Here is a 25,326-nt window from a genome sequence, read left to right as displayed (position 1 = left end):
TGAAAAGCATACAAGACTAGTGCATAGACACTTCATATACTGTTTTAATTGAGATGAGTTATAGCCTTATTTTCAAACCTGAAAACCAGATCTGATCTGAAATTAGCTTGAACCTGAAATGACTTTGAACTTGTAATGTTCTGAATCTATAATTCAAAACGATCCAATCTACTTCTTCTAACAGAAATGAGATTCCTACTTTAATAAGCCATTTCTCTCAACTAAACATGTAAACATGTTGTAATTGGGGATGACGGACGGAAAGGTGGGTGGGGTTATGTGCTGCTGGTTTTAAACAAAATTTCCCCATTAAAACATGTTGCCAAGAAGAGGCATATGAATTCAATAAAAAGATCTCAGAACTCTGAAGCTAAAATGAGCGAATTACAACCAACAGAAACTTGCTGATTAGCAAGGCTCGTAACTACTTCACAATTAGTAAAAACTTGAGCAGAAACGACTCTAGCTCCTCAAATTACTCTTTGCCCACGGCTTGTAAGAGAAGGAGCAATTGAAAAAAGTAGTACGAAGCACCCCCAAGCGTAGCATATTGCAACTTTTCAGGTCCTTCCACTTCCGGGAAATCACCATCTGCAGCACGATTGAATCCTCCGGCCAACCACCCCAAGTTCTTGTATCCTCCCTCGTATAACTTTGAAGTTGCCATCATGGACCTAATTAAGAACATCAAAACAAGTTAGTCGTAAGATGAACAGCCGCACCATAATCGGATGACTGGCATGAAATTCTCACCTGAGCCCTTCGCCACAAGCTACAAGCAGCTTAGCATCCTTGTCAGGAACAGCAGCTTCTACCTCCCGGATGAAATTAGGATTAATCATGGTAAAGTTTTGGCCAGTCCACAGCCCAATGTAGCCAAAATGAACCCACTTCTTCAAAAGAGTAATGGGACTATTGTCCATGTCCTTGACGAAGAGGGGCACGTGAACTGACCCTTTGACGTGCGCTTTTTCTCGCTCCCACTCGGGTCTGATGTCAAGTAACCTGAACCCCTCGGAATTCATGGCCGTAGCTGCGTCCTTCGGCGGTATAGGCTTCACCTCCCCCGACTGAATTAGCTGCAGGGCGTTGCTTGACGCGGCAGCCACCCTAAACGTTCGGGTTTTTGAGGAAGTGAAGAAAGGCGGCTGCGGTTGCTTCTCTTGCTTCAGCGTTGATGCCCGGAAGTGGTTCAGTTGAATCGCCATCTTTTTCTCTCTTATCCTGAAAATAGTTTGTCTTTCTTCACTTCTAAAGCTTTGTTGGAGCTTGGAGGAGCCCACGACGGTTTTTTGTCAATGGTTTTGTTTTTTCAACATTCGCCCCTTGAGTTTTGTATTATTCTGAAATTGACCCACCAAAGTTTTGTTTTTCTGAGGCAACCCACCAAAGTTATTTGAGGCTCAATTTTATGTCAGCAATGACATCTATGTCCCTTCAGGATAAACGCATTAATTTATTATAAGAGAATAAATTGTCTGAATTGAAGTACACATTATTTGGCATAAATTTTGTAAAAATCTTTATATTATACTTATTTATTTAACTAAACCCTAAACATTTTATTACATTCAATTAATTAATTTATTTTTTATTTAAATCAAATAAATTTTATTAATAAAATGCATTCACAATTAGATTTAATACCAATTGTTTTTTTAATCACATGACATATAATTTAATTATTTGTAATTACGTCGTAGAATTAGAATTAAGAAAATGATTGATGGATGTAACTTATTTTTTTTCATTTTAATTTGTGATAAAAATATATAATTCTAAACTTCACTTGTTGATATCATAAACTTCAAATTACACACAAATTTTATTTTAAGACTATCTTTTTTTCTATGTTTTTCTTAATTCTATAAAATTTGTTTTCCGACTGGCTTAACACAATTAAGAAAAAATTGGTGTAAAAAAAATGAATATTGTAAATATTTATATAATAATAATAATAATAATAATAAGAATGATGTATCAAATATAAACGTATTAAAAAACAGTATAAAAGAAAAAAATGATTTGCAAGCGTGACTAAAATTACTGTTAAAGGTCTAGTCATACATAAATTACAATAAGGTATAAAAAAGTAAAAAAACTTGAACCCTAGTAACTAACATTTCCCCTTCCCTTGCTTTCCTTTTCATTTCCTCCCCCCCCCCCCCCCCAAAAAACCTCCCCCAATCGCTTCTTCCAATTGAAATCAACAACTAAAACAAACAAACAAACAAAAAACAGCCTTCATGAAATAAAACGGTGAATTGTTACGGTTTTTTTTTTTTTCTAGNAAATCAACAAAATAAACAAACAAACAAACAAAAAACAGCCTTCATGAAATAAAACGGTGAATTGTTACGGTTTTTTTTTTTTTCTAGTTTTCTTTGTAATGGTGGGGATCATGAATCCAGTTTCGAGAGAAAAGCTCGCGAGTTTGTTCAACTCAGTGAAGCTAGCTGTAGACTTAGCTTCGAAGCTGGATCTTTCTCATCAATTGAAGCAAACTTTGTTGGAGGAAGACGCCGCTGCCCTCTCCGAGTTCCTTCCTCGCGTCTTCGACCTTTACTCTGACCCGTCCGGTCCGGTTCGCAAGCTCGCCACCGAGTAGGCTCCTCTGAAATCCCTAGCTCAATCCGCATTATCTTAGCTGTTTTATTACTTATAAATTGAAGTATATTTCGTTCTTTTTTTAAAATTAAATGTAGGATTATTGGTGAAATTGGAGTGAAAAACCTCGATTTTGTACCTGAAATTGCACCGTTTCTGATAACTGTTTTGGAAGATGCTACACCTGCTGTTGCTCGACAATCTATTGCTTGCAGCATTGATTTGTTTCGTCTTACACTCGAAAAAATTGCAATTCAGGTGTGTTTACATTCTAACTCATAATTTGAATTGTCTTAGTTCATATCTTAATTTGCTTTTATAGAATATTAATCTGTGAATACTAGCTTTTCAGGGATAGAATTTTTCTTATAAGCGAAAACTATTATAGTTATGTCTTTGCTTGCTGTTACATTGTGTTAATTTGAGTTCATCGAGTTTCCATGAGGTGATAATTTGGCATTATTTTAAGCTCTGTATTGACCTGTCATTGGGCAGTAGGCTATTCGAAGCCTGCTAACTTTCTGATGTACCCTTTACAAGTTCACATGCTTATTATCTTTGTTTCAGGGTCTATACTCTAGTGAATTGGACAGTGATCTTGAAGCATCATGGTCATGGATGTTAAAGCTAAAGGAGAAGATATACTCTATAGCTTTTCAGGTAGGAATTGATTTTTTTAGTTTCATGAAAACTGAAATTTGTTCATTGCCTGATTAATTGTAAAATTTGATCAGCCAGGAAGTGGTGGGATAAGATTGGTGGCACTGAAGTTTGTTGAAGCAGTTATTCTGCTTTATACTCCAGATCCTACTGGCTCTCCAGAGGCCCCTCCTGATGAAGGTAATTAATTTAGATTTTCTCTTCAGTGTTGGCAGGCTTGAAGATTGTCATTTATATGTTATTATACTAGCACTAAGTGTTTTTTATATCTTCTATTCAATTGATTTTGTAGGAACTCCTGTAGAATTTAATGCAACTTGGCTTTGTGGGGGCCATCCTTTACTCAATGTTGGGGATTTGTCGATTGAAGCTAGCCAACAGTTGGGTTTGTTGCTTGATCAGCTTAGATTTCCAATAGTAAAATCTCTCACCAACTCGGTGATTGTTGTGCTTATTAACAGGTATGCTGTCTACTCTCTTGTTTGTCAACTGCAACTTATTTCCTGGCATTTAGTACATCAGGATATATGGAATCTCTATCTCTAATCCTGACGTGAATAAGTAGGAAATGCACATCTCTGTAGAATTGTTATAATTTCCAATACTTGTGTAATGAAGAGAATTGAAAATTTTATATGTAAAATAGTTTCATCACAAGTCATGTGTGGGAAAAGTATTATGGTGTACTTTTATCTGTTAATATAAATCTTTAAAAGTGCACCTTTGTTACTGTACTTAATTTAAGACATCAACCTCACTTCAAATTGTGCTTCACACTTTTGGTTTTATTGCTGCGTTTACTTTCTAGTTTTTCAATTTGTTTTCATCTTGTCTTGTCTTTGATGTCAGTCTTTCAGGTATTGCAAAGAAACGGCCTGCATATTATGGACGTATTCTATCAGTTTTGCTTGGTTTGGATTCCCCAAGTGTTGTTATCAAAGGGGTTCATGTCTATGGAGCACATCATGCTTTAAAAAATGCCTTACTCTCCTGCTTGAAATGTACACACCCAAGTGCTGCGCCGGTATTTATTTTATACTAAACATGCTCTTTTAGTGAGGTTGCATCTCCCTTCCATACTTTGGTGTTTCTTTTACATTTTACTTAATCAATGATGATGTATATTATACTTGCTTTTCATGTACCTTAAAAGTATGGGAATTTGCGAGTTGAATAGGTAGTGGATTTTATTTCGGAAATGGTGAATGGGTCCATTAAACTGTTTGACATGTGCCTTTTTCTTTTCTAATCAATGATTTGAAAGATGTCTAATGAGTTTAGTACACTGAGCGTGTTTCTTAATAAGGTACCCATTACTTATTCTGTACTTGTTTACTTAGCATTATCTACAGTGAATAAGCACTCTTTTTACTTAGCATCCACTGCACACAAAAGTTGAGTGCCTTACCCACTTTTGATATGTACTTTGTTTTTGGTTTATACAGTGGAGGGATCGTGTACTTGGTGCCTTGAGAGAGATGAAAGCTGGAGGACTAGCAGAGCCAGCTCTAAACCAAGTTCTTAAAACTAATGGAAGTGTGGAAGAGGGAAAAGATGATTCTTCGGTTATTAAGGTATCAACACTGTTGTTGCCTGTATTCTATGATTTTTGGCATCTGTATGTGCTGCCTTGTGCAATCTTATGTTAGCACATGGACGTATATGCATATGTATGGGACTTTTAATAATAGGTTTCAGAACTTACAGGAAGAAAAACCCTTGGTTAGAGCACGTGATGCTGCTGGTAGCAATATGGGGAGGAAAAGATCTGTAACTGAGGACAGTAGTGATTTGGCTGAAAATGATGATGTGCCTGGCAAACGTGTCAGGTCAACACCTAGTGTCTCAGAAGAGTCAACAAAAGAGTTAAACAGGAATACTACTACGTCTCAGGGTGACATTTGTTCAACTCAACCAACCATTAATAAAGGAGCTGTTGATACTGGACCGGTCCAGCAACTTGTTGCCATGTTTGGTGCCTTGGTTGCTCAAGGAGAAAAAGCTGTGGGATCTTTGGGGATTCTTATTTCAAGCATATCTGCTGACTTGCTGGCTGAGGTAGTGATGGCTAACATGCGTAACCTTCCTCCCGATCATCCTCACACTGATGGGGATGATGAATTGCTGGAGAACATGAGCATAGTTGGAAGTGACACTCAAGCCAAGTATCCACCATCATTCTTAGCTGATGTTGTTTCGTTGTCGAGTACTTTCCCCCCAATAGCCTCACTGCTAAACTCCCAGCTGTCTGTTTCCAATAAAATAGTGGTATGATTTTTTCCATCAGGAGATGTTATACACATGATAAAGACCACAATTAATGCATACAACTCATGTCTATAAAGTTGCAATTAGGTTTTTAGTGGATGCCTAATTATTTTTGATGGATTTGGAGGGCTTAAATTTGTTTTTGACTGTACCAAAGATGGGCCTATAAACAAATGCATAAATTTGTTGTAGGGTCAGTTGTCTTGACATCAACACCTTTCTTGTCTTTAATTTTGCCTGTATCATTTGTGCATTCCTGTTTGTTCTTGGTCCAACTTCTTTGTGGTTTATACTTTTCAATGCTTTTGTGATCTGTGGTGCTTATTTGCTTTGTTAACATGTCTATTTTGTTGAAGATACAGAAAACAGAAGGGGAGGAAGAAGTTGATGTTGTGGCTGGCCCTAATAATGCTGTTGCATATGCTGGCATGGCTCACGAAGCCGAACATGCTCTTTTGGCTACTGATTTACCAGTTTCTTCTGACATTGTTTTGCCTGGAAAGGAGAAGATTGATCTACCTCCTCCATCTGATATCCATGATGTGGGGTATCTTGAAAGTGAGATACCTGGCTTGGATTCTTCTGTTCGTACTGATGGATTGTCAGACACCCAAGCTGCTTCTTCATTGGTCTCTACTGATCTAGAAGATGCTAGTCAAGAGCAAGTTACTAGTTTTGGTGGAAGGTCACCACTGCATGTGCTTCCATCAATTTCAACAGATAGGTCTGAGGAGCTTAGTCCAAAAGCAGCTGTTATGGATTCCAACAGCCTGATTTCCTCAACAGCAACTTCTGTTGTTTCGTCTTATATTGCCTTGCCCAAGATGTCAGCACCTGTTGTCAATCTTTCTGATGATCAGAAGGATGATTTGCAAAAGTTGGCTTTTATACGTATCATTGAGGCATATAAGCAAATAGCTCTATCTGGAAGTTTGCAAGTTTGCTTTTCTCTGCTTGCTTATCTAGGAGTCGAGGTTGTAGTTCTGACTTTTCAATGATGTTTATATCTTTCTACTGATAGCATCTAGTTGGGATATATTTGTTATTATAATGTCCTGCTAGTTTTGACATTCTGTATTAAATATGTTTATGCCTTTCTTTTATCAGTTGCTGTCCGAGTTAGACCTACAGAAACTGCTACGAGAACACGTTTTGTCAGATTATATAAATCACCAGGTAACTGGATATGCCAACCTCTATTCATGTTTGGATGTGCCTCAATTGTTGACTAGACATGACTTTAATTACGACTTTATAGCTGAAACATGATGGAAGGAAATCAAATCCTATTGACATCATCTCTCTCTCTTTTCAATCTATCTTTCTATCTATCACATGTATGATTTAGCATTTTTCAACATATGGTCTAATACACTGTTGGAGCAAACACTTCCTGACAGCGGAGACCATCATTATCTTTTAGTATCACCTCAACCTTTCAAATCTGCTCATATTTTTACTTGTTTTTGTTGTCAATTGATTTTTCAAAGGAATACTTTATTGTTCATTAAATTCATCCAAAATCCATGCTAGCTGACAATAGTTATTGGATGGCTCAGGGACACGAGTTGACATTGCGTGTCCTCTACAGGTTATTTGGCGAGGCAGAAGAGGAAAGCGATTTCTTCTCATGTACAACTGCTGCTTCTGCATATGAAACATTCCTTCTGGCTGTTGTATGTATTAGTTTTACTATGCCTATCTGGTTCTTCCCCTGAGAAGCCCATCTTTCTGAGGAAATTTCTGTAAATGCAGGCCGAAACTCTTAGGGACTCTTTTCCACCTTCAGACAAATCTTTAAGTAAACTTCTTGGTGAAGCTCCTCGCCTGCCAAAGTCAGTTTTGAATTTATTAGAGTGTTTGTGTTCTCCTGGAATCTCAGAGAAAGCTGAGAATGAGTCACAAAGCGGAGATAGAGTTACTCAAGGCCTCAGCACTGTATGGAGCCTAATTCTACTGAGACCTCCCATTCGTGATGTGTGCTTGAAAATTGCTTTGAAGGTTTGTGATTTTTCTTGGATAATGGAGCTTAATTGAAGTTTCATTTCCTTATCTTCTGTTTGACTTTTATTTTCTCTTTACCTCTTAAAGAGTGCAGTTCATCACTTGGAGGAAGTCCGAATGAAAGCAATACGTCTGGTAATTGTTCACAACTTGCCATTTAAGTAATTAGTGGCTGCTTTCTGTGATCGATTTTATGATTGAGGATGTCTTTCATTTTATAGGTAGCAAATAAGCTTTATCCTTTATCATCCATTGCTCAACAAATAGAAGATTTTGCAAGGGAAATGCTGCTCTCTGTAGTAAATGGCGATGGTATAGAAAGAACAGATGCTGAAGGATCCATTACTGAACCACACAAGGTAACCATATCAGACCTTTGTGATTTAAAATGCTTTTGTCTCCAACTTGATTATGTACGGTTTGTTTTGCATAATTCAGAAAATTTTTTATATCTGGTTGAAATTGGAATACTGTGATGTTGTTTTTGAACACTATCTGGTTGTGAGAACATTGAAGGAGTATATGTTCACACAAATATATGGATGTATAGTTATGTATGTGTGTTTTCCTATATATGGAGTTAATTACATGAAACTATTACCAGGTGCAAAAAAATGTCAGGAGCTACTAGTTGTCTTAGAATTTCCTGTGTTGTATATGCATTTTCCTTTTTTATCTTTTCTCTTCTTTTTTGGAGGGCTGGGGGTGTTGGGTGTGGGGAAGGGAAAGGAAGGAAGAGGTAAATTGTCTTTGCTGTCCGGTGCGTGATTAAATTTTAGCTATTTTCTTTGCTGGTTAGTAGTCAAGCCTGGACATTATCTATCATTGGACATGTCACCATGCCAGTGATCCTTAAAAGTATCCTCAGGCTAAATCAGAAATGCGTGTACTCCATCTTTTAAGAATTGGAATGTTACATTCAGGTCATGCTCTTCTAACAACTTTGAGTTTTCGTTAGGCAATGATGTGTATTGACCATTTTCTTTTCTTAAAAAAAAAAGGATTTATGTCAACCCAGGAATATAAATTATTTTATTTCCTCAGCTTCCTTGGTTAAGAAAAATGCTTAAATACTTGACAGGCTGGCAGGGTAGTGATTCAAAATTGACTAGAAACTGTGTCATTTAAGTAAAGCTTTTTAGTTACCTCTTGAGAGTTATGTAATGACTTCAGTTGTATGTCTTGTTGATTTTCTTAGTTGAGTTCTATTTGCAACTTTTAACAGGAATCTGATTCAGAAAAGCCATCAAATGAGCATCAGTCAATGAGTTCCATTGGTAAAGACATCTCTGCTGATGTTCATCAGTCAGAAACATCTCAGAGTGTGTCATCCCTTTCTGTTCCTGAGGCTCAACAGAGCATGTCACTTTATTTTGCTCTGTGTACAAAGGTGTTACCCCTTCTTTTTTATTTTGAGTGCTTGATTCTTGAGATTACTATTTTTGAGTGCCTGTTTCTTCATAATCCTCTCAAGGAATTAATATTTTGCTGTTATTATTCAACAGAAGCACTCTCTCTTTCGCCAAATATTTGTTATCTACAAGAGTGCATCAAAGGCAGTTAAGCAGGTTTGGTTAATGCATTTTGGAATCTTATTTTAGGAATTTATTAAAATCCTTGGTATTATTGCTTTGTTTTTCTTCTTATTAGTTGGGCAATGCAGGCAATCCATCGTCATATTCCCATACTAGTTCGTACCATGGGCTCGTCATCTGACCTCCTTGAAATTATTTCAGATCCTCCTAGTGGAAGTGAGAGTCTTCTTATGCAGGTTGTGAAAGTTAAGTAACCTATATAGTTTTCTGAGAACCAATCAGAAGTTCAAAAGTTCTCTAACTGTTTGCCTTTTCTGTTATCCACCTTCCCTCCCGTCATGCCAGGTTTTGCATACACTGACAGATGGGACAGTTCCTTCTGCAGAATTAATGTTCACCATTAAGAAGTTATTTGATTCAAAACTAAAGGTACGAGTAAATTGTCTTTTGTTAAGAACCGGAATGCAGTGAGGATATTGGCTAATGCGCGGTTGATTCGGATTGGTGACAGGATGTTGAAATTCTAATTCCAGTATTGCCATTCCTACCAAGAGATGAGGTTTTTCTCCATTCTCTGATAATTTCCTTTCTCATTGTCTACGAGCATGGTTGTTTTGCAGAAGAATGTTGAGTTGTTCAACTGTCTCGTGTAAATGGATTATATCTGTGAGGAATGCGACTCTTGTCTGGACAAGACAACATATTGCAATATAAGTTTCAAGTCCATGCTAAAAGGAGATCCTTGGTCCATTCATTTCTTATTTTGTGGGTAAATTAGTTATATTTTGAGTTAGAAATGAAAAATAAAAAATGAAAAGTATGTGGATATTCAAGAAAAAAGGGATTTATAATGCTGACAGCACAATTCTTTTTTACTAGAATGTAAGGCTAAGCCATATTAAACACAGATGAAAGTTTGGGCTCAGGGATGCCCTCACTACAAAAGATTTCATGTCAAGACGATACATCACAGCTTATTGCTTTGATATCATAAACGAGTCTTAACCTTTGCTAGATTCCCTGTCCTTTACCCTCCTTTCATTAATTTAGAATCAACACAAAAATGCGATATTAGAGTTTAAAACATATGTTATTTATGAGAAAGTGCATGGTAGTATAATATTGTCAGTATGGCAACTAGAAGTTGTTAATGGCATTAGCAGCAGTGGTTCCATTGTGTCTCTTCCATATATTTGATTAAAAAATTTGGATAATATTGTTGTATATGTTGACTTTTGGTGAAGACAATTGTTTAAGGAAGAAAGCAAATTCTTGTTCATGCTCTTTCTTCATGCTTTTGAGAATTTCATTCTCAACAAATTTATTCTGTTCACTTTCTGCTTGATTATGCCTAGTTTAAATTTTTAATAAATAGCTTCCCCAACTTTCTCTTGTTTAAGAGGTGCTCTTTGAATGCATTGTATTGGTTTTCATTGGTGTTACCTTAACTTTCTCTGCTGCATTTGTTTTAATAGTTTGTGTTTTTAGGTTTTGCTGCTCTTTCCACATCTTGTAAATCTTCCGCTGGATAAGTTCCAAGCTGCAGTTACCCGGTTGCTACAGGTATCTTTTTTGCCCCATGGCCTCTTACCCAAAAGTTAAATTCCTCTATTATAGCATTGTTTCTTCTAGCTGTCATTTCTAGGAATCTTAATGTATGGTTGCTTGCATTCTACAGCTGCATCTCTTTTTCATTTTGTAGCTTTCTAAATTCACTTATAAGGAAATATTTCACTAGGAATATTTTCAGTAGCATATGTAATAATATCATGCTGTATTGGCATTGTCCGTGTTATATTTTGATCAGGAAAACACAACCTGCTCGTTTTTCAGCTGCATGTTCTGTTTCATTGCTAATTGGACTCTTTGTACCTAGGGATCTTCTCATTCTGCTCCAGCGCTCTCTCCAGCCGAAGTGTTAATCGCTATCCATGGTATTGATCCTGAAAGAGATGGAATTCCCTTAAAGAAGGTGTGTTTCCTCCTCAATCTAGACTCCCCACCCCCCGCCTCCCCCTCTCCCCCCTTTTTTTAAACTTCTTAATGTTTAGAAATTCACATCTCAGTAACATTTTTAAGCTGCAATCAGGTCACGGATGCATGTAATGCTTGTTTTGAGCAACGGCAGATATTCACCCAGCAAGTTCTTGCGAAGGTCTTAAATCAATTGGTATGTATTATACCACTTCTTTATGTTTTTATCACCAAAATTTACTAGTCTCTGGCTGAATTCACAGTTGATGATTGTTGTTTCCTATAGGTTGAGCAAATTCCTCTTCCTTTGTTGTTTATGCGTACAGTATTGCAAGCCATTGGTGCTTTTCCTGCACTGGTAAGGAAACACCATTTATCTTTGCTTACTTGAAGGGTACTATAGATAATTGTAGTTATTTATTGCAGAATTTAAAAAGCTTTCTAGGTAATTTATATTGTCTGCCAGGTAGCTTAGCAATGGCCAAAATGGTTTCATGTCCAATAATTATAGATTTATAGTTCAATTTTTTTTTATTTAAAAAAAGGATACTCCACTGTCTTCTCTCTCATTTCATCTGAGGAAGAGGGTAAAACCTGTTTAAAGAATTTAACATGATTAGAAAAAATATCCATGAGTCATTGATGACCGGATCACTCAAAATGTTGTAGGTGGACTTTATAATGGAGATCCTTTCTCGTCTTGTAAGCAAGCAGGTGACTACTTTTATCACAACAAGCTGAACCTTCTTTTCTTTAGGTTTCATGTTTATATGTCATTAAATTAATTGCTTATTGCAGATATGGAAGTATCCAAAGTTGTGGGTAGGATTTTTGAAATGTGCATTATTGACAAAGCCTCAATCTTTCAGCGTGTTGCTTCAGGTGCATGTTTCTTTTATTAACTATTTTAAAAATGCATTTTTGATCTCCGAATGTGAAGTTTGCATTTTAGAAGCAAAGCCTGTTCTTTCTGTTTGTAATTGTATGATTCTTGTCTTTCAGCTACCTCCACCGCAGCTGGAAAATGCACTGAATAGAACTGCAGCACTCAAAGCTCCTTTGGTTGCTCATGCTAGCCAACAGAATATCCGAACTTCACTTCCAAGGTTCATATGAAGAATGATTTTTTTTCTCTGATTGGATATAAAAGTCTTCAATATCTACACTCTATGAATAGCTCCTTGTCTATTTCTGATCACCATCTCCCACTCCTCTTTCTTTATACTTTCGGCATTTGCCATTTCCAGGTCTATACTGGCAGTTTTGGGACTTTCTCTGGACTCTCAGAACTCTAGTCAGGCACAAACAAGTCAGGCTCACACCGGAGATACTAGTAACTCAGACAAGGATGCAGTGGCAGTGGAGAAATCTAAAGAATCATCTAGTGCTAGCTGAGGATCCAAAAACTCAATTTTGGAAAAGCATAATCTGACATTGCTCTATAGCTGCCTGCCACGCGTTGGATTCACAAGCTCCCAAGTCTGGACTTCCATGCAATAATGTATGCAAGAGGAATGGGAGTGTGGAAGGCGTAGAAGGCAGACAGTATTCTGTATCATAGCCTTTGATATCTGACACATTCTTATAAATGCCATTGGTAGAGAAGTGCTGGCTGCCTATGCTTAAAGTATTGATTCGGCAAGAATTTCAGAGATTTTTAGTGAACATGTACAACAGGTTTGATTGCAATTTTGATCAGTTGAAGTAATGCACATAAGGATTTGTAACATTGCAAGGAGCTACATCTCAATGTATATACTTTGGTTCACTCCAATTTTTTTAGCATTTCTCATATCATCCTTTGGTGAATTAGCATTCTCTCTCTCTCTCTCTCTCTTAACGCTTATTAATTTAAAGTTGTACTTGTAATTACATTAACCATGACTGACCTCAAGCTGGTTTACAGCCTCTGATTAAGTGGAAAGTAATGCAGGCATATGCCTACCCCTTGCCTTTCACTCTGGTCGCGAAAGCTTACTCCATCTTTTCCTGGTGAGCGGATCAGTGACGCAATTTGTAGCCATCAGTGCAAAACCCAATCTGGTATGCCAACACCAGCCAACATTCTACTTCTCCAGGATCGAAAGGGGAGTGGAATCCGCTCTCAGCGGAACCCAGATGATAATTATTGTCAAGTAAGAAACTCTCTATTGGTATTGCATCTATAGTTTAACTGATTGTTAATTAAAAAACAGGGTCTTGCATAACATTTCAGAATCCAATGACAGCATGTATTCGTAGAATCTTACACAGGAATCAGATTGGCCTCAATTCTAGGAAAACTACCCCATCAAAACTAGTATTTTTATCACCAGAAGTAACTAAAATTCAACAGCCATGAGTGAGTATGACAGCCTACCTGATTATCATGTGGCTGTCTGGTGTGTCTACTAGATAATGGAAAAACATGGTATTCCCTTTTGGTCCAAGCAAAGAAACTGTTGTAAGTGTCGAGGGATTGTAATAAAAAAAGAAACCGACAAAGATAGATAGATAGATCCTTCACATGTTCCTAGCATTCCCTGTCGTTTCACATGGTGTCACTTAACCAGAAACTAGATTTAGCTTTGAACCGTATCCTAACATGTCCAAAGCGAATTCCAACCCACTGTTGCTATCGAAAGACATAACTTTTTAATCTGCAAAGACATGTTTCTGGAAAATTTGTACATTTCAATATTTGGCTTTTGAAAAAATTAAGAAATTTATTTGAAATGAATTTTTTTGGTATTAAAAAGTATTGAATAGTCATATCATAAAAAGAAAATTTTAAATTTTAATGTAAAATATATCAAAATAAAATTTGTTTGTCTTAATTTTTTGGGCCAACAACCTCGAAAATTAGTTTGGGCTAGAGAGAATAGAAATAAGCTTATGACAAATTTGATAATGGGCCTAAGCCTAACCTTCTTTGCCTCTTAAGTTACCACCTTACTCTCCCCCATCAATGGCTTTCCATATAATAAACTCAGGCGATTTATCTTGGTGGAGGACAGAGTTGAAGTAGTGACAGAAAGAAAAGGAAAGAAAATTCAAAGAGAGAAAAGAAAAATCTTCCAGCAGCGGGAAGAGGAAAGGAATTGGAAGAATGGGCGTTGATTATTACAAGATTCTTCAGGTCGACCGGAATGCAAAAGATGAAGATTTGAAGAAAGCTTATCGGAAACTGGCCATGAAGTGGCATCCCGATAAAAACCCTAAGAACAAGAAAGATGCCGAAGCCAAATTTAAGCAAATCTCCGAGGCTTACGATGTAAATTTTATTTTATTTGATTTTTTTGGTTATTTATTTATTTATTTAATGGAATTTTCAATTAATTGTAGGTTTTGAGTGATCCCCAAAAGCGTGCGGTTTATGATCAATACGGAGAAGAAGGATTAAAGGGCCACATGCCACCCCCGGGGGCGGGCGGGTTTCCCGGAGGGGCGGACGGGGGTCCGACGATGTTCCGGTTCAATACTCGGAGCCCCGATGATATTTTCTCGGAAATTTTCGGGTTTTCGAGTCCGTTTGGGGGGATGGGTGATATGGGCGGGTCACGTGCTGGGGCGTCGGGTTTCCCCAGGGGCATGTTTGGGGAAGATATTTTCGCCTCGTTGAGGGGCGGAGCTGGAGAGGGTTCTACGACTATGCCCCGAAAAGGACCCGCTATTGAACGAACATTGCCTTGCAGCTTGGAGGATTTGTATAAAGGGACTACCAAGAAGATGAAGATTTCTAGAGATGTTTCTGATGGTATCGGGTAATCTTTTATTTCTATTTTTTTTCTTTTTAAAGTTAATTTAGTTGGGTAATGCTTAGTTTTGCTATTTTGATTTTACTAGTATGTGGATAAGTGATTTTCAGCTGGATTTATCTGTAGATCTAAGTTCAATTTATTAGCTTGGAGCATAACTTATAATTTAATGTAGAACATCAATAATTGAATCCTGAAAGGTTTTTTAGGCATAAGACAAGGAATAATTAACATTTTCAAGCAGCGGATATCTTAGCTTAAGTCGCAAAAGATGTTTACAGAGGTTGCCGAGTTTGACTTTTTGCGAAAAATGGTACTTGTTAGGATAATATGATTCTATTATTTAAAATGATTGGTTGTTTCCCCAAGTGATGACAAAGTTGCATGACAGTTAGATTTGATCCAAAAAGTTGTGATTGTTGAGATCTTATGAGCATTATTTTACATTGTTATTCAATTGAGTCCTTTCTCATCTGAGGTCTTAATGTTCGAGACAGATTTAGATTGGTCAGCATATTTCAGCAAACAAGCAACGTTATTAGAATAATAAACCAGAAATAAACCGGTCGTGTAAGTGTATATTTTGGAGAATCATAGCTAGGGGCATTTAACTCTGTTAGGCAAACATAATTTAAATTTTATTAGATTTTCTTATCTGGAAAGGAATCTTATGGGGATTTCTTTGCATGAAAGTATACTCTTTCTCTGTGTTTGATCCTTCTTCCTTATATAGCAAAAAGACTTTGTTTTTCATTCCTCTTTCTCTTTTTGTTTTTCGGTTTTGGTTCACTGTCTTTTTAACTTATGGTCAGTTTTTTAATTTCCTGAGTAATAGAGATACTTCTATGGTATTATATAATCTGTTTTGATTATATGATTATTTCCTATTATCCTCAACAAAGCTTCTTTCACAATTTGTTCTTTTTCCATAAAGATTAGATTGATCATGGAGATTATTTGTCCATCTATGTGTTTGTGACCAACTTTGGGAATTTCTTGATGCTTACTCAAGATTCATTTTTTAAGTTCTCTTTTTTTGTATTTTGCTTTATGCCAAATTTGTAAATTTGGCTTCAGCTGATGATAATTGCTGCATGTTGAAAATAATAGTGAGTTTGTGACGGTATGTCCCTGTCATCAGTTAGCCTTGCTGTTTTGCTTCAGTTTAACCAGATTATCCACAAGCTGGTAGTTTTTAGATCAGCACACTAGTTGGAATTTCCTAGAACACAACTTTATATCAGCTTAATTTACCATGTGAATTCAACTTGTCGAGTCGGAAATTTGCATTCTACTGAACGCTTATATGCTTAAAACTGTGAGTGCTTACAATTTTGCACTTTGTATATTTATTAAGACTTACGTAGTTAAATTATGGCGAGAGAAGTTCCTAGTTCTAGCAATAATATATAGTTTTGGGAAATCTTAAAACCGTGATCTTTTACAGTTAACTTTTTTATTCCTTTATCTTCAAGAAAATACTTTTTTATCCCTTTACAGGAGACCTACTACAGTGGAGGAAATTCTTACTATTGAGATTAAGCCAGGGTGGAAAAAAGGTACAAAAATCACTTTTCCAGAGAAGGGAAACGAGCAACGAGGGGTTATTCCTTCTGACCTTGTCTTCATCATTGACGAGAAGCCTCACGGTGTGTTCAAGAGGGATGGCAATGATCTTGTTGTTACTCAGAAGATATCTCTAGTGGAAGCTCTTACTGGTTATACAGCACAGCTGACAACGCTTGATGGACGGAATCTGACGGTCCCTATTAACAACGTCATTAGTCCAACCTATGAAGAGGTTGTTAAAGGTGAGGGAATGCCCATTCCCAAGGAACCTTCTAAGAAAGGAAATTTGAGAATTAAATTCAGCATCAAGTTCCCTACCAAGCTTACGACAGAGCAGAAAACTGGCCTGAAGCGGTTAATGTCATCTCCCTAGGAAACGGTGGTAGCCCTCGCTACCATCAAGCCAACTTGTGTAAGTTAGCATTTTGTTTTTATTATTTTTTTTTTGGAAAGGAAATTTATGCGTTGCTGAACTGGGATTGCACAACAGTTATTTAGGAGTTCATAAATTATTTTCCATATTTCCGTTTTCTCTGCCTGTTAAGACTTCTCTTAACCTTGTGGTAATTGGCCAGAGCTTATTGTCAAGGCCTGTTCTTAATTTGGCTCAACAATCTCCATCATTTCACTATACACAAGGCAGCATGCTTAAGGCATGCAAGTTGGACCAGAAATGGTATTTCCAGTGGCTCCTTGCTCTCACTGCACAGTAACACAGCATATACTATGAAAACAGTCGATTGGTTCGGTCTGCTCTCCCTGCACAGTACACGGCTTTATCTGTCAGGTGCAGCGTGCATCCTAGCAATAGAAACATTTGTTAGAACGGAATGCAGAAGGTCTAGATCACAGCCGGCCATGCCCATGTGACTGACTCGAGAGAGCTTAACCCCCCCTTCCCACTTCTCCTTCAGTCATTATTTTAACACCATTTTCAAAGAGGTCGTCAGCTATGATCAAAGACTCCAACCCCATCTGACTTTTTTGGGAACGCCATGACCGTTAGTTAACCAGCAGCAACCAGTTTTGAGGGAGTTGTCAAAGAGTGGTTTTGAAAAAGAATGCTGCGTTCGTTTTGATACTGCCAGCATTAACCTACTAAGCAAGTTTAGTTCTACTTCTACAACTATGATTGTTTTTACTAATCTAAAATAAAAAACTAATTGGAGGTTTTTTTAAATTAGTTTTCAACTTTTACAAATAAATTCTATAAAAAGAGCTTTTACAAATAAATATATTATCTATTTTCTAAGATTATATTAAATTAAAAAAAAAGAAGAAGCAGATTTCACTATACTTCTAATTTATTTCAATTTTATTCATACCATACGCTATGAATTTTTATAATTTGTATTTTTGTGAATATTTTTTTAATTATTACTCATAGGTTAATTTTTATTTAGTAAAATTATTAAAATATTTAATTTATTTGTTTGAAAAATTTATGTGAAAAGGATTATAATAAAAGATAAAAAGATAAAAGATAAAAGTGAAATTTATCCAAAATAATAAAAATAGAAAAAGATACTATTGTAGTTACGGTTTTACTATCTACAGTTCAAAGTGGAACGCTTCCAGTTATGCGGGACCCGATAAACAACCAGTGGGGAAGCGGCAAAGCATTAAAAAGAGCGGAGTGGCACTAGCAAAACTCTAGTCTCAAACTCTCCAATCCCATTCCCCCGTAAAGTAGTGGCGTTAAACTGAATTTGCTCTTCGCTGGCTTCCCTTTTGTACACGTTTACTCCAATACGTTCGTGTTGGATCCGTCCTCTGTCTGCCTTTGAATTCTTTCTACAAATCTCTTCGATTTCCATTTTCTTTGTAATTGGCCATGGAAATGGCTTCCGCTGCTCGAACCGTCGAGCAGATCTTCAAAGATTACTCTGCTAGAAGAACGGCCATCGTTCGTGCTTTAACATACGGTGAAATTTTATTTCCATTCTTTTTTCTCCTCTTTTGGGTTTTTTTCTGTTTCGATTTTTACGTCTTTGTAGCTGTTTAACGGTGCCGTTTTCTTTGTCTTTCTCTCAGATGTGGATGAATTTTATGGACTCTGCGATCCAGGTATTCTCTGATTGGAGATCCGAAAACCTCTTCTTCCTTTTTTTTTTTTAATTTTATTTTTAATTTTATTTCTATTTTTGCATGTAAATCCGAATTTCATAGTTTTATTTTATTTCATTTTTACATGCAATCAGATTTCGGTTCTTAATTGAATTTAGAAATTATCGTTCCTCGTTTAATAATGAAGTTACTGAATTCCAGAATTGCAATTCCTTAGGAAATTCAAGTTGTCTGCTTTTATGCAGAAGAAGCTTTCCCTCTTAGTTTGGCAGAGATCAAACAGAGGTTTATATATAAAAAAAGGTTTTGTTCTTTGCTTTTTGTTTGGTCTCAGAAAAAGAGAATTTATGCCTGTATGGACATCCGAATGAAAGCTGGGAAGTGACTCTGCCAGCAGAGGAAGTTCCACCAGAGCTTCCTGAGCCGGCACTTGGCATTAACTTTGCAAGAGATGGAATGAATCGAAAAGATTGGTTGTCCTTGGTCGCGGTGCATAGTGATTCGTGGTTGATTTCTGTGGCTTTCTATCTCGGTGCGCGTCTTAACCGCAATGAAAGGTACTGTCTTTTTCCTTCCGTTTTTGCTTCATGTGTAGAAGGATCATGTTGAAGCAGTTTTAAGTTCATTGAAAATCGGGTTGATTCATCAAGTTTCGTTTTGTTTCTTTTGTAAATTTTGGCATCAACTTTGATTATTATCCGGGAATGCTTCCCTTTGTTTTTCCCGGCGCAATATATTTGTTGGTCTAGTGGTGGTTCAGACTTGAACTGTTTTTCTTCAGTTGGATGTTAGAAATGACTATGCAAGATTACCAATGCAAATACAGAAGTAGTGAATGCATCAGGCTTTTTCTTGTGGTGCTTGGCAGAGTAAAAACTTGATATATGCATATGCATAGGTCTCATGATATTGTGTTCGTATTTTGCTTGTTTATGGAATACATTTATAATTGTTTATTATCATGTTGCATTCCAGGAAACGCCTATATAGCATGATGAATGATCTGCCCACTGTCTTTGAGGTTGTAACTGAAAGGAAGCCAGTTAAAGACAAACCAAGCATGGATAGTGGGAGCAAATCCCGGGGCAGCACAAAGGTTAGACAGATCAAATCTATTGTGATTTTTATTATTATTTGAGCTTGGACAATTCAATCATAAACTTTTACGCTTAGATTCTCTTCTATCACTGAGAAAGGGAGAAGGGGGGTGGTATGACTGAGGGAAACCTTTTTTTTTTTTTTTGGAAAGTTAAGCATTTCATTACTGAAACAGGGAATAAAAAGTTCTGTGGAACATTACAAAGGCAGCACCTAATTTTGGATTTTGTTATGGACATAACATAACAACCAGAAATCAAGGCCTCAGATACAGAAAAGCAGAACAGCAGCATCATCAACCCACAGACTCATCCTAATTTTTGTTCACAAAATCTATACACAAAAACGTATCAATATCATCATCAAACCCTGTACAACTATTGAAATATACTTGCTATCATAATGCTCAAGCCACCCCATCCATTAATCATGTAAAGTGCCCAGTTGTATCGTAATTAATGCACAGTTTGATATGAATAAGCCTGCAGAGCAGGCCTAATATTTCCTACACGAAAGAATGAATTTCTTGTACTTAACCTGTTCAGGATTTGTTTTTTTTTGTGTTAGTCACTGACTTGATTCTTTGCTTTATAGAGATCAATTGAAGGACAAGCCAAAAGCAATCCTAAGGTTGCGGATGAGACTTTTGAGGAAGATGAAGATGAACACAGTGAAACACTCTGCGGCAGCTGCGGTGGAAATTACAATGCAGATGAGTTTTGGATTGGCTGTGATGTTTGTGAGAGGTGGTTCCATGGGAAGTGTGTGAAGATAACACCTGCTAAAGCTGAGAGCATTAAGCAATACAAATGCCCATCTTGCAGCTTGAAGAGGGGCAGGCAGTGACAGTCACTAAAATGACAAGAAGAGAACAGAGACACTTCAATGGCTGACAAAGTAGTATAGCAATATTCCTGCCTTTGGTAATGTAATGAAATTTTTCATCATGTCTGTTCATAATAGATGCTTCGGAACAGATGGAAGTTCTACTTCTCGCAGATACCTTTGTTTAAATGTCAACTCATATGTTAGGATTTGTTTAACGTCTGAAAAATTTGTCAATAACATTTGCCCATGTATGCTAGTCTTTGTCTTTTCTTCCTCCCACAAGGTGAAGGGTAAAATTCACTCAATACGGGACATTCTCAAATGATACCAGGTAGTGAAAAGATTAGATGACGCAAGGATGGATGGAAATCCTCTGCCCCGGTAACGTGACCTGTGTCACGGATTATGTTTTTTCGACTAAGTATGCGATAGTTTGTGCGACACATGAGTGGAGGTTTCTACGTAAGTCAGTTAATACTCGGTTATATTTGTTTCAACAATAATAATAACAACAAATCAGACTAAAAAAATCTACATCAAAATTAAAAGGCATATCGAATGTCATATATGTAATCACTTAGTCATAATAAGAAAAAATATTTCATTAATATGAAATTAATTACAAAGGGACCGAGACATGTCATTGTCCGGTCACGAGGGCAATCTTAGATGGATTGCTCATACTTTTACCAGTGAGACAACCTAACAATCTGCCGATTGCTCACCCCTTATAAAGAGTTTACGAGATTTTACAAGTATTCTACCGATAGTCATTACAATACTTGAAATAAGAACATTCCTTTCTTAAAAGGTCTTTTTCCTTAAAGACTTAACAAGGATTTGTATCACCATGAGACATTACATTGTTTGAAAGAGGGATATTTTTCTTACAAATACGAAAGGCTCAATCTAATAGACAACTCTACCCTATTATAGTGTAGTACAAAGTTAGCTCGTGACACCCTGCCTCTTTGCATAGTGAACAAGTAAAAAGTTAGTTCGTGACACCCTGCCTCTTTGCCCCGTGAACAAGGGGATCGAACCAAGGTCATGTTCATGGTAAAATAGTTATTTTTTCTTTCTGTCTTTGGACCTTGGAGATCCTCGCCAAAAGAGTTTGAACAAGGAACAGAACCCTTTGAATGTGAATCAATTTGGACACCAGGAAACCTCAGCCAAATTCCGACAATTAGAAGACACAATAAGGACAGCTTAAGGCATCCATTAATCCTATCAATCAATTCTTAGTGCTTATCGCCACCTTAAAAATGTTTTCCTTCGTTTTCATCTGTTTTTGTCTCTCCGTCCCCCACCTCTCTATATTTCCCCTCCTACGACGGGGCGAATGCTTGTGCTACAATCGTGCCATTTCTCTCCACAATGCGTCGTCCCAGTCGATCTGATGGCTTGGCCAAAGAACGCCTGAGATGGACTCAAGAGCTGCATGATCGATTTGAAGATGCTGTTAATCAGCTTGGAGGTCCAGATAGTAAGTTTCTGATAGCTCGGAGACAATTTTTCCATTCATGCTTGTTCTTTGGTCTAATGTTTGTGTAAATTTTGGTTTGCCAGGGGCGACGCCAAAGGGTATCCTGAAGGCTATGGGGGTTGATGGACTGACCATTTACCATGTCAAAAGCCACCTGCAGGTTAGCTCCCTCCCCAACATTTACATATATGTATCTTCTTTCTTGTAAATCAAAATGCCTATGGATTCATGTTTTAGTTTTATTTTTGCAGAAATACAGGATCTTAAAGTTTGTTCCAGAAACAAATACAAGTAAGTTGAAAGAAGTGAACCTTCAGTCTGATCACTAACATTGAAGTTAAGAAAAGAAAGAACTGATTGAAAAGACGGTGACCCTTTGATTCTAACTCTCTAACTTTGATAACCATGTTCTTTTAACTGCAGAATGCAAGTTTGAGAGGAGAGATATATCAGAAATACTGCCTAATTTCGGTAGAACATCGTGAGTTATCGTTTCTTTTCTGTTTTGATAGGGAATTATTGTATAGTACGAGTTTATTTGCTTATTGTGTCATTGTTGTGATTGAAAAAATCATTGAAGAGGGGCTCAGCTTAATGAAGCCTTGCAAATGCATAAGGAAGCAGAAAGAAAGCAAGGGGATCATCAGCTCGAGGTAAACATACGGAAAATTAGATTCTCTTCGTTTTAGTTTTTCCACAAAGAAGAAAGGTATAGCCCTTCAGGGATGTAGCTAGTTTTAACAATTTCTAGAGGGGTTTATGTTTGAAGGCTCAAAGGAACTTGAAGATTAAGATTGAAGCTCAGGTAATATTCCTTGAGAGACTTGCAGGCCAACATAGAAACCGAGCTACCCCAACAAAAGCTACCAAGCCATTCTCTCCCACATCACTGCCTTCACTCTGTGAGGAGTCTGAGTCGACTGCAAAAGATGGTTTCGAAACCGACCCCGAGGCTGACAGAAATGAGATAGAATCAGGAGAAAGAGTTCAAGCAATGTATGCATTCGAATCATTGGACCAATATGATCATCAAGACATGGTTCTTAACAGGGAAGAAAGGGTTTCTTACCTTGCTAATGATATCAGCTTTCCCTGGAATGCCACAGTTTGCTCATCATCCCCCCTGGTGCCTAGCTTTTTGTGACTTTTGCCACAACTTCCATGTACAATTGATTTTGTAAAACAAAGCAATAAAACCATATCATGGACACGCAATTGATTGCTTTCAGGGTTGTCAAATTAAACACTTGGAAGGAGCATCTACCTTAATCTTGTAAATCATGAAAGCAATCAAGAACTTCCTATCACAAGTATTCATATCTAAATAAATTTGTACCATCCTAGCAATGCTGCTTGTGTAATAAAAAGAGGGTGATCTGATATATTGTTACTGGCTTTTCATGTAAGCTTGTCAAGCATCAATTCTATTGCAATTTTCTATAAAAAAAACAAAGAAAAATTGTATTGCTAAGAACAAAATAAATTTATTAGATATATGACGTAAAATTACAAATTCATTGAATGAGTCTGTTTCAATTTTAAGATTTGTCCTGGGATTCTTTTTGTCCTCCTTGAGCTTGAAACTTCCTTGGTTTTATTCTCTTCATCGGGTCAAGCAGCCACAAACAAACAACAAACATGAGCACAGCCATCAGCCATGCCAATGGCCATTGTGGCATATTGTCCATTGGGCTTAAGTGATAGGTGACCACTGACTTGGGTAAAACTGCGAGCGTGGAATGGGCTGGTTTTGGTCCATAGCTGGTGTCGTGACAACACAGTCAAAAGTTTGAGGCTAAGCAAGCAATGTGTAACACATGCCTGCCGACGGGTAGTTACATTGCATCGGCCTTCAGTTCATAGCCAAACCAAACCACATTAATTCAACATTGTAGTGCTGTAAGTTAAAAGCAAATTAAGACAAGAAGTTGTCAGTTAGGCATGGTCTTAGATATTATCGGGATAACGGGAGATCAGTGAATGAACCCTAACATTTTCCAAATAATGGAAGAGATATATAAGCACGTGCCCTTTTCCATAAACATACTAAAGGAAGCAGTGAATGAATTTGTCTAACAGGGTACTAGCATAGACAAGTAAGTCTATAACACTAAGTATAAATTAAAGTATTCTGACTGATCCTCCTCACAACATAGCTAAAGTTTGCCTTTTATGAAATTAATATACCGTCGTGCTATATATATATATATATAGTACCTTATTATAATAAACTTTACTGCAGTACCCATTCCGCAGTGATCGGTGAATGCTTTGACAAATCGATTTATTAATAGCTATTTATGTGTATCTCTGCCTACCACAACCACATAAAGAAAAATAAAGAGACAACTTGGGGGAAAGTTTGAAAGCTTTTAAAAAACGTGCCATGATGGTACTTGGAAATGGGGTGTTAAATTTGGAACGAGTCAAAAAGGCAAAAACATAAGGGACTTGTAACGTAATGGACATGACATTAATACAAAGAGGAAAATTTGGGTAAGGCAAAAGGACTAATGTAAAGGGAAAAAGCGAGAGAGAAGGAACAGCAATCGTATATAGTACTTTTCTTTGTATGCTTTGCCCATCCTAGCAAGATCGAAAGTGGAGACGGCCTGCGTGACCTCTTAGACATATGCGGTGTGTTTGCTGACTCATGGAAAATGTTTCAAAGCATAAGACCCGCAATTATTTTTGTACCCTCTGCTATAGCACTGGTCAAAGCTGAGTCCATCGAAAGAGTTAGGTTTTAATTCGTACGGATTCGAAATTGATTTACGTCTAAATTCGTTATTTTTTTAGTATAAATATATTATATATACATATTTATCATGAAATCAAATATCGGTATATATCTCTTGATTGTGTTGAATTTTATCCACGTGGAGCTGTCGTTAACGTTTTAAAATATCCAAGGCAACTAATCTGGATGGTATTTAATTTGTTTAAAAATTGACATCCCCAATTTCGAAGAAAGAGCGATGTTGTGGCCTGTTGTACTACCCCAATGGTGGTTCACATTGTCATTATTATATGCTAATGGACATCTTGGGTTGGTTGTTTTCGATATACTACTTTAAGCAAAAGCTGTATATAGCCCATGTGATGGAAATTCATATAAAGAAAATTAATAGGTGTGAGGGAAAACATGGAACTCATTGCAGCTTCATTTTCCAACTAAATTCAAACCAAACCAAACCACAATTATTCAGTCCAAATTATCAAGTGGGGGCAGCATTTTTCTTGGTATCTTCTCGTGGCAATTCATTGTCTGCCTAACTTGAAAAATCTGAAAAAGAAAGAAAGAAAGAAAGAAAGACGTTTAGCTGTCTTTATTCAATCCAAATCTTAAACCCAGGAAGAAGCAGCTAGCTTACTAGCTTTATGCATGTGCAAGAGACTGCATGCTTCTTGAGTGTACTCGTATACTAAAGGAATAGAGAGAAAGAATTGTAGGGTGAGAAGTTGGTGAAATGTTCTAATCATATACGTA

At 36.9% G+C, this 25,326-nt stretch overlaps 5 protein-coding genes and 1 long non-coding RNA gene across 8 annotated transcripts; 4 read left to right on the top strand and 2 right to left on the bottom strand.

Annotated features, from left to right (window-relative positions):
- Window positions 287–1,272, bottom strand: LOC18597541 (rhodanese-like domain-containing protein 10). The gene is made up of 2 exons (XM_007026636.2): window positions 754–1,272; window positions 287–674 (listed from the first exon to the last, which is right to left on the bottom strand). Exons 1-2 carry the CDS (start codon window positions 1,206–1,208, stop codon window positions 476–478), a joined length of 654 nt encoding a protein of 217 aa, XP_007026698.1. The 5' UTR covers window positions 1,209–1,272; the 3' UTR covers window positions 287–475.
- LOC18597540 lies at window positions 2,311–12,857 on the top strand. 2 transcript variants are annotated; one of them, XM_007026633.2, is made up of 27 exons: window positions 2,311–2,604; window positions 2,706–2,865; window positions 3,175–3,267; window positions 3,342–3,447; window positions 3,560–3,728; window positions 4,117–4,291; window positions 4,713–4,841; window positions 4,975–5,535; window positions 5,898–6,509; window positions 6,643–6,711; window positions 7,095–7,211; window positions 7,291–7,536; window positions 7,627–7,674; window positions 7,761–7,898; window positions 8,765–8,929; window positions 9,045–9,107; window positions 9,203–9,310; window positions 9,420–9,503; window positions 9,586–9,633; window positions 10,563–10,637; window positions 10,951–11,046; window positions 11,164–11,244; window positions 11,335–11,406; window positions 11,718–11,762; window positions 11,847–11,930; window positions 12,051–12,154; window positions 12,296–12,857. In XM_007026633.2, exons 1-27 carry the CDS (start codon window positions 2,390–2,392, stop codon window positions 12,441–12,443), a joined length of 4,011 nt encoding a protein of 1,336 aa, XP_007026695.2. In that variant the 5' UTR covers window positions 2,311–2,389; the 3' UTR covers window positions 12,444–12,857. The 2 variants fall into 2 exon arrangements, 1 of the variants encoding a protein (XP_007026695.2); XR_001928179.1 differs by lacking the exon at window positions 12,296–12,857 and having other exon boundaries at window positions 10,550–10,637; window positions 12,051–12,074.
- LOC18597539 (dnaJ homolog subfamily B member 1) lies at window positions 13,977–16,955 on the top strand. The gene is made up of 3 exons (XM_018122247.1): window positions 13,977–14,301; window positions 14,373–14,791; window positions 16,286–16,955. The coding sequence occupies exons 1-3, from the start codon at window positions 14,137–14,139 to the stop codon at window positions 16,725–16,727; spliced, it is 1,026 nt and encodes a 341-aa protein (XP_017977736.1). The 5' UTR covers window positions 13,977–14,136; the 3' UTR covers window positions 16,728–16,955.
- LOC18597538 (PHD finger protein ALFIN-LIKE 1) lies at window positions 17,996–20,623 on the top strand. Its single transcript, XM_018122351.1, has 5 exons — window positions 17,996–18,279; window positions 18,389–18,421; window positions 18,756–18,978; window positions 19,397–19,517; window positions 20,114–20,623. Exons 1-5 carry the CDS (start codon window positions 18,189–18,191, stop codon window positions 20,363–20,365), a joined length of 720 nt encoding a protein of 239 aa, XP_017977840.1. The 5' UTR covers window positions 17,996–18,188; the 3' UTR covers window positions 20,366–20,623.
- LOC18597537 (myb family transcription factor PHL7) lies at window positions 21,357–23,047 on the top strand. Of its 2 annotated transcripts, none has more exons than XM_018121222.1 (6): window positions 21,357–21,836; window positions 21,920–21,996; window positions 22,088–22,127; window positions 22,260–22,317; window positions 22,417–22,489; window positions 22,667–22,990. In XM_018121222.1, exons 1-6 carry the CDS (start codon window positions 21,728–21,730, stop codon window positions 22,805–22,807), a joined length of 498 nt encoding a protein of 165 aa, XP_017976711.1. In that variant the 5' UTR covers window positions 21,357–21,727; the 3' UTR covers window positions 22,808–22,990. The 2 variants fall into 2 exon arrangements, with proteins under 2 accessions (XP_017976711.1, XP_007026687.2); XM_007026625.2 differs by having other exon boundaries at window positions 21,360–21,836; window positions 22,606–23,047.
- Window positions 22,485–23,092, bottom strand: LOC108662084. Its single transcript, XR_001927865.1, has 2 exons — window positions 22,906–23,092; window positions 22,485–22,789 (listed from the first exon to the last, which is right to left on the bottom strand). It is a non-coding gene; the product is annotated as an uncharacterized LOC108662084 (long non-coding RNA).

The sequence above is a fragment of the Theobroma cacao genome, chromosome 5, assembly GCF_000208745.1.
Source record: "Theobroma cacao cultivar B97-61/B2 chromosome 5, Criollo_cocoa_genome_V2, whole genome shotgun sequence".
Taxonomy (NCBI): domain Eukaryota; kingdom Viridiplantae; phylum Streptophyta; class Magnoliopsida; order Malvales; family Malvaceae; genus Theobroma; species Theobroma cacao.
The sequence above is the reverse complement of the archived record's forward strand: the minus strand, read 5'-3'. Positions and strand labels throughout refer to the sequence as shown.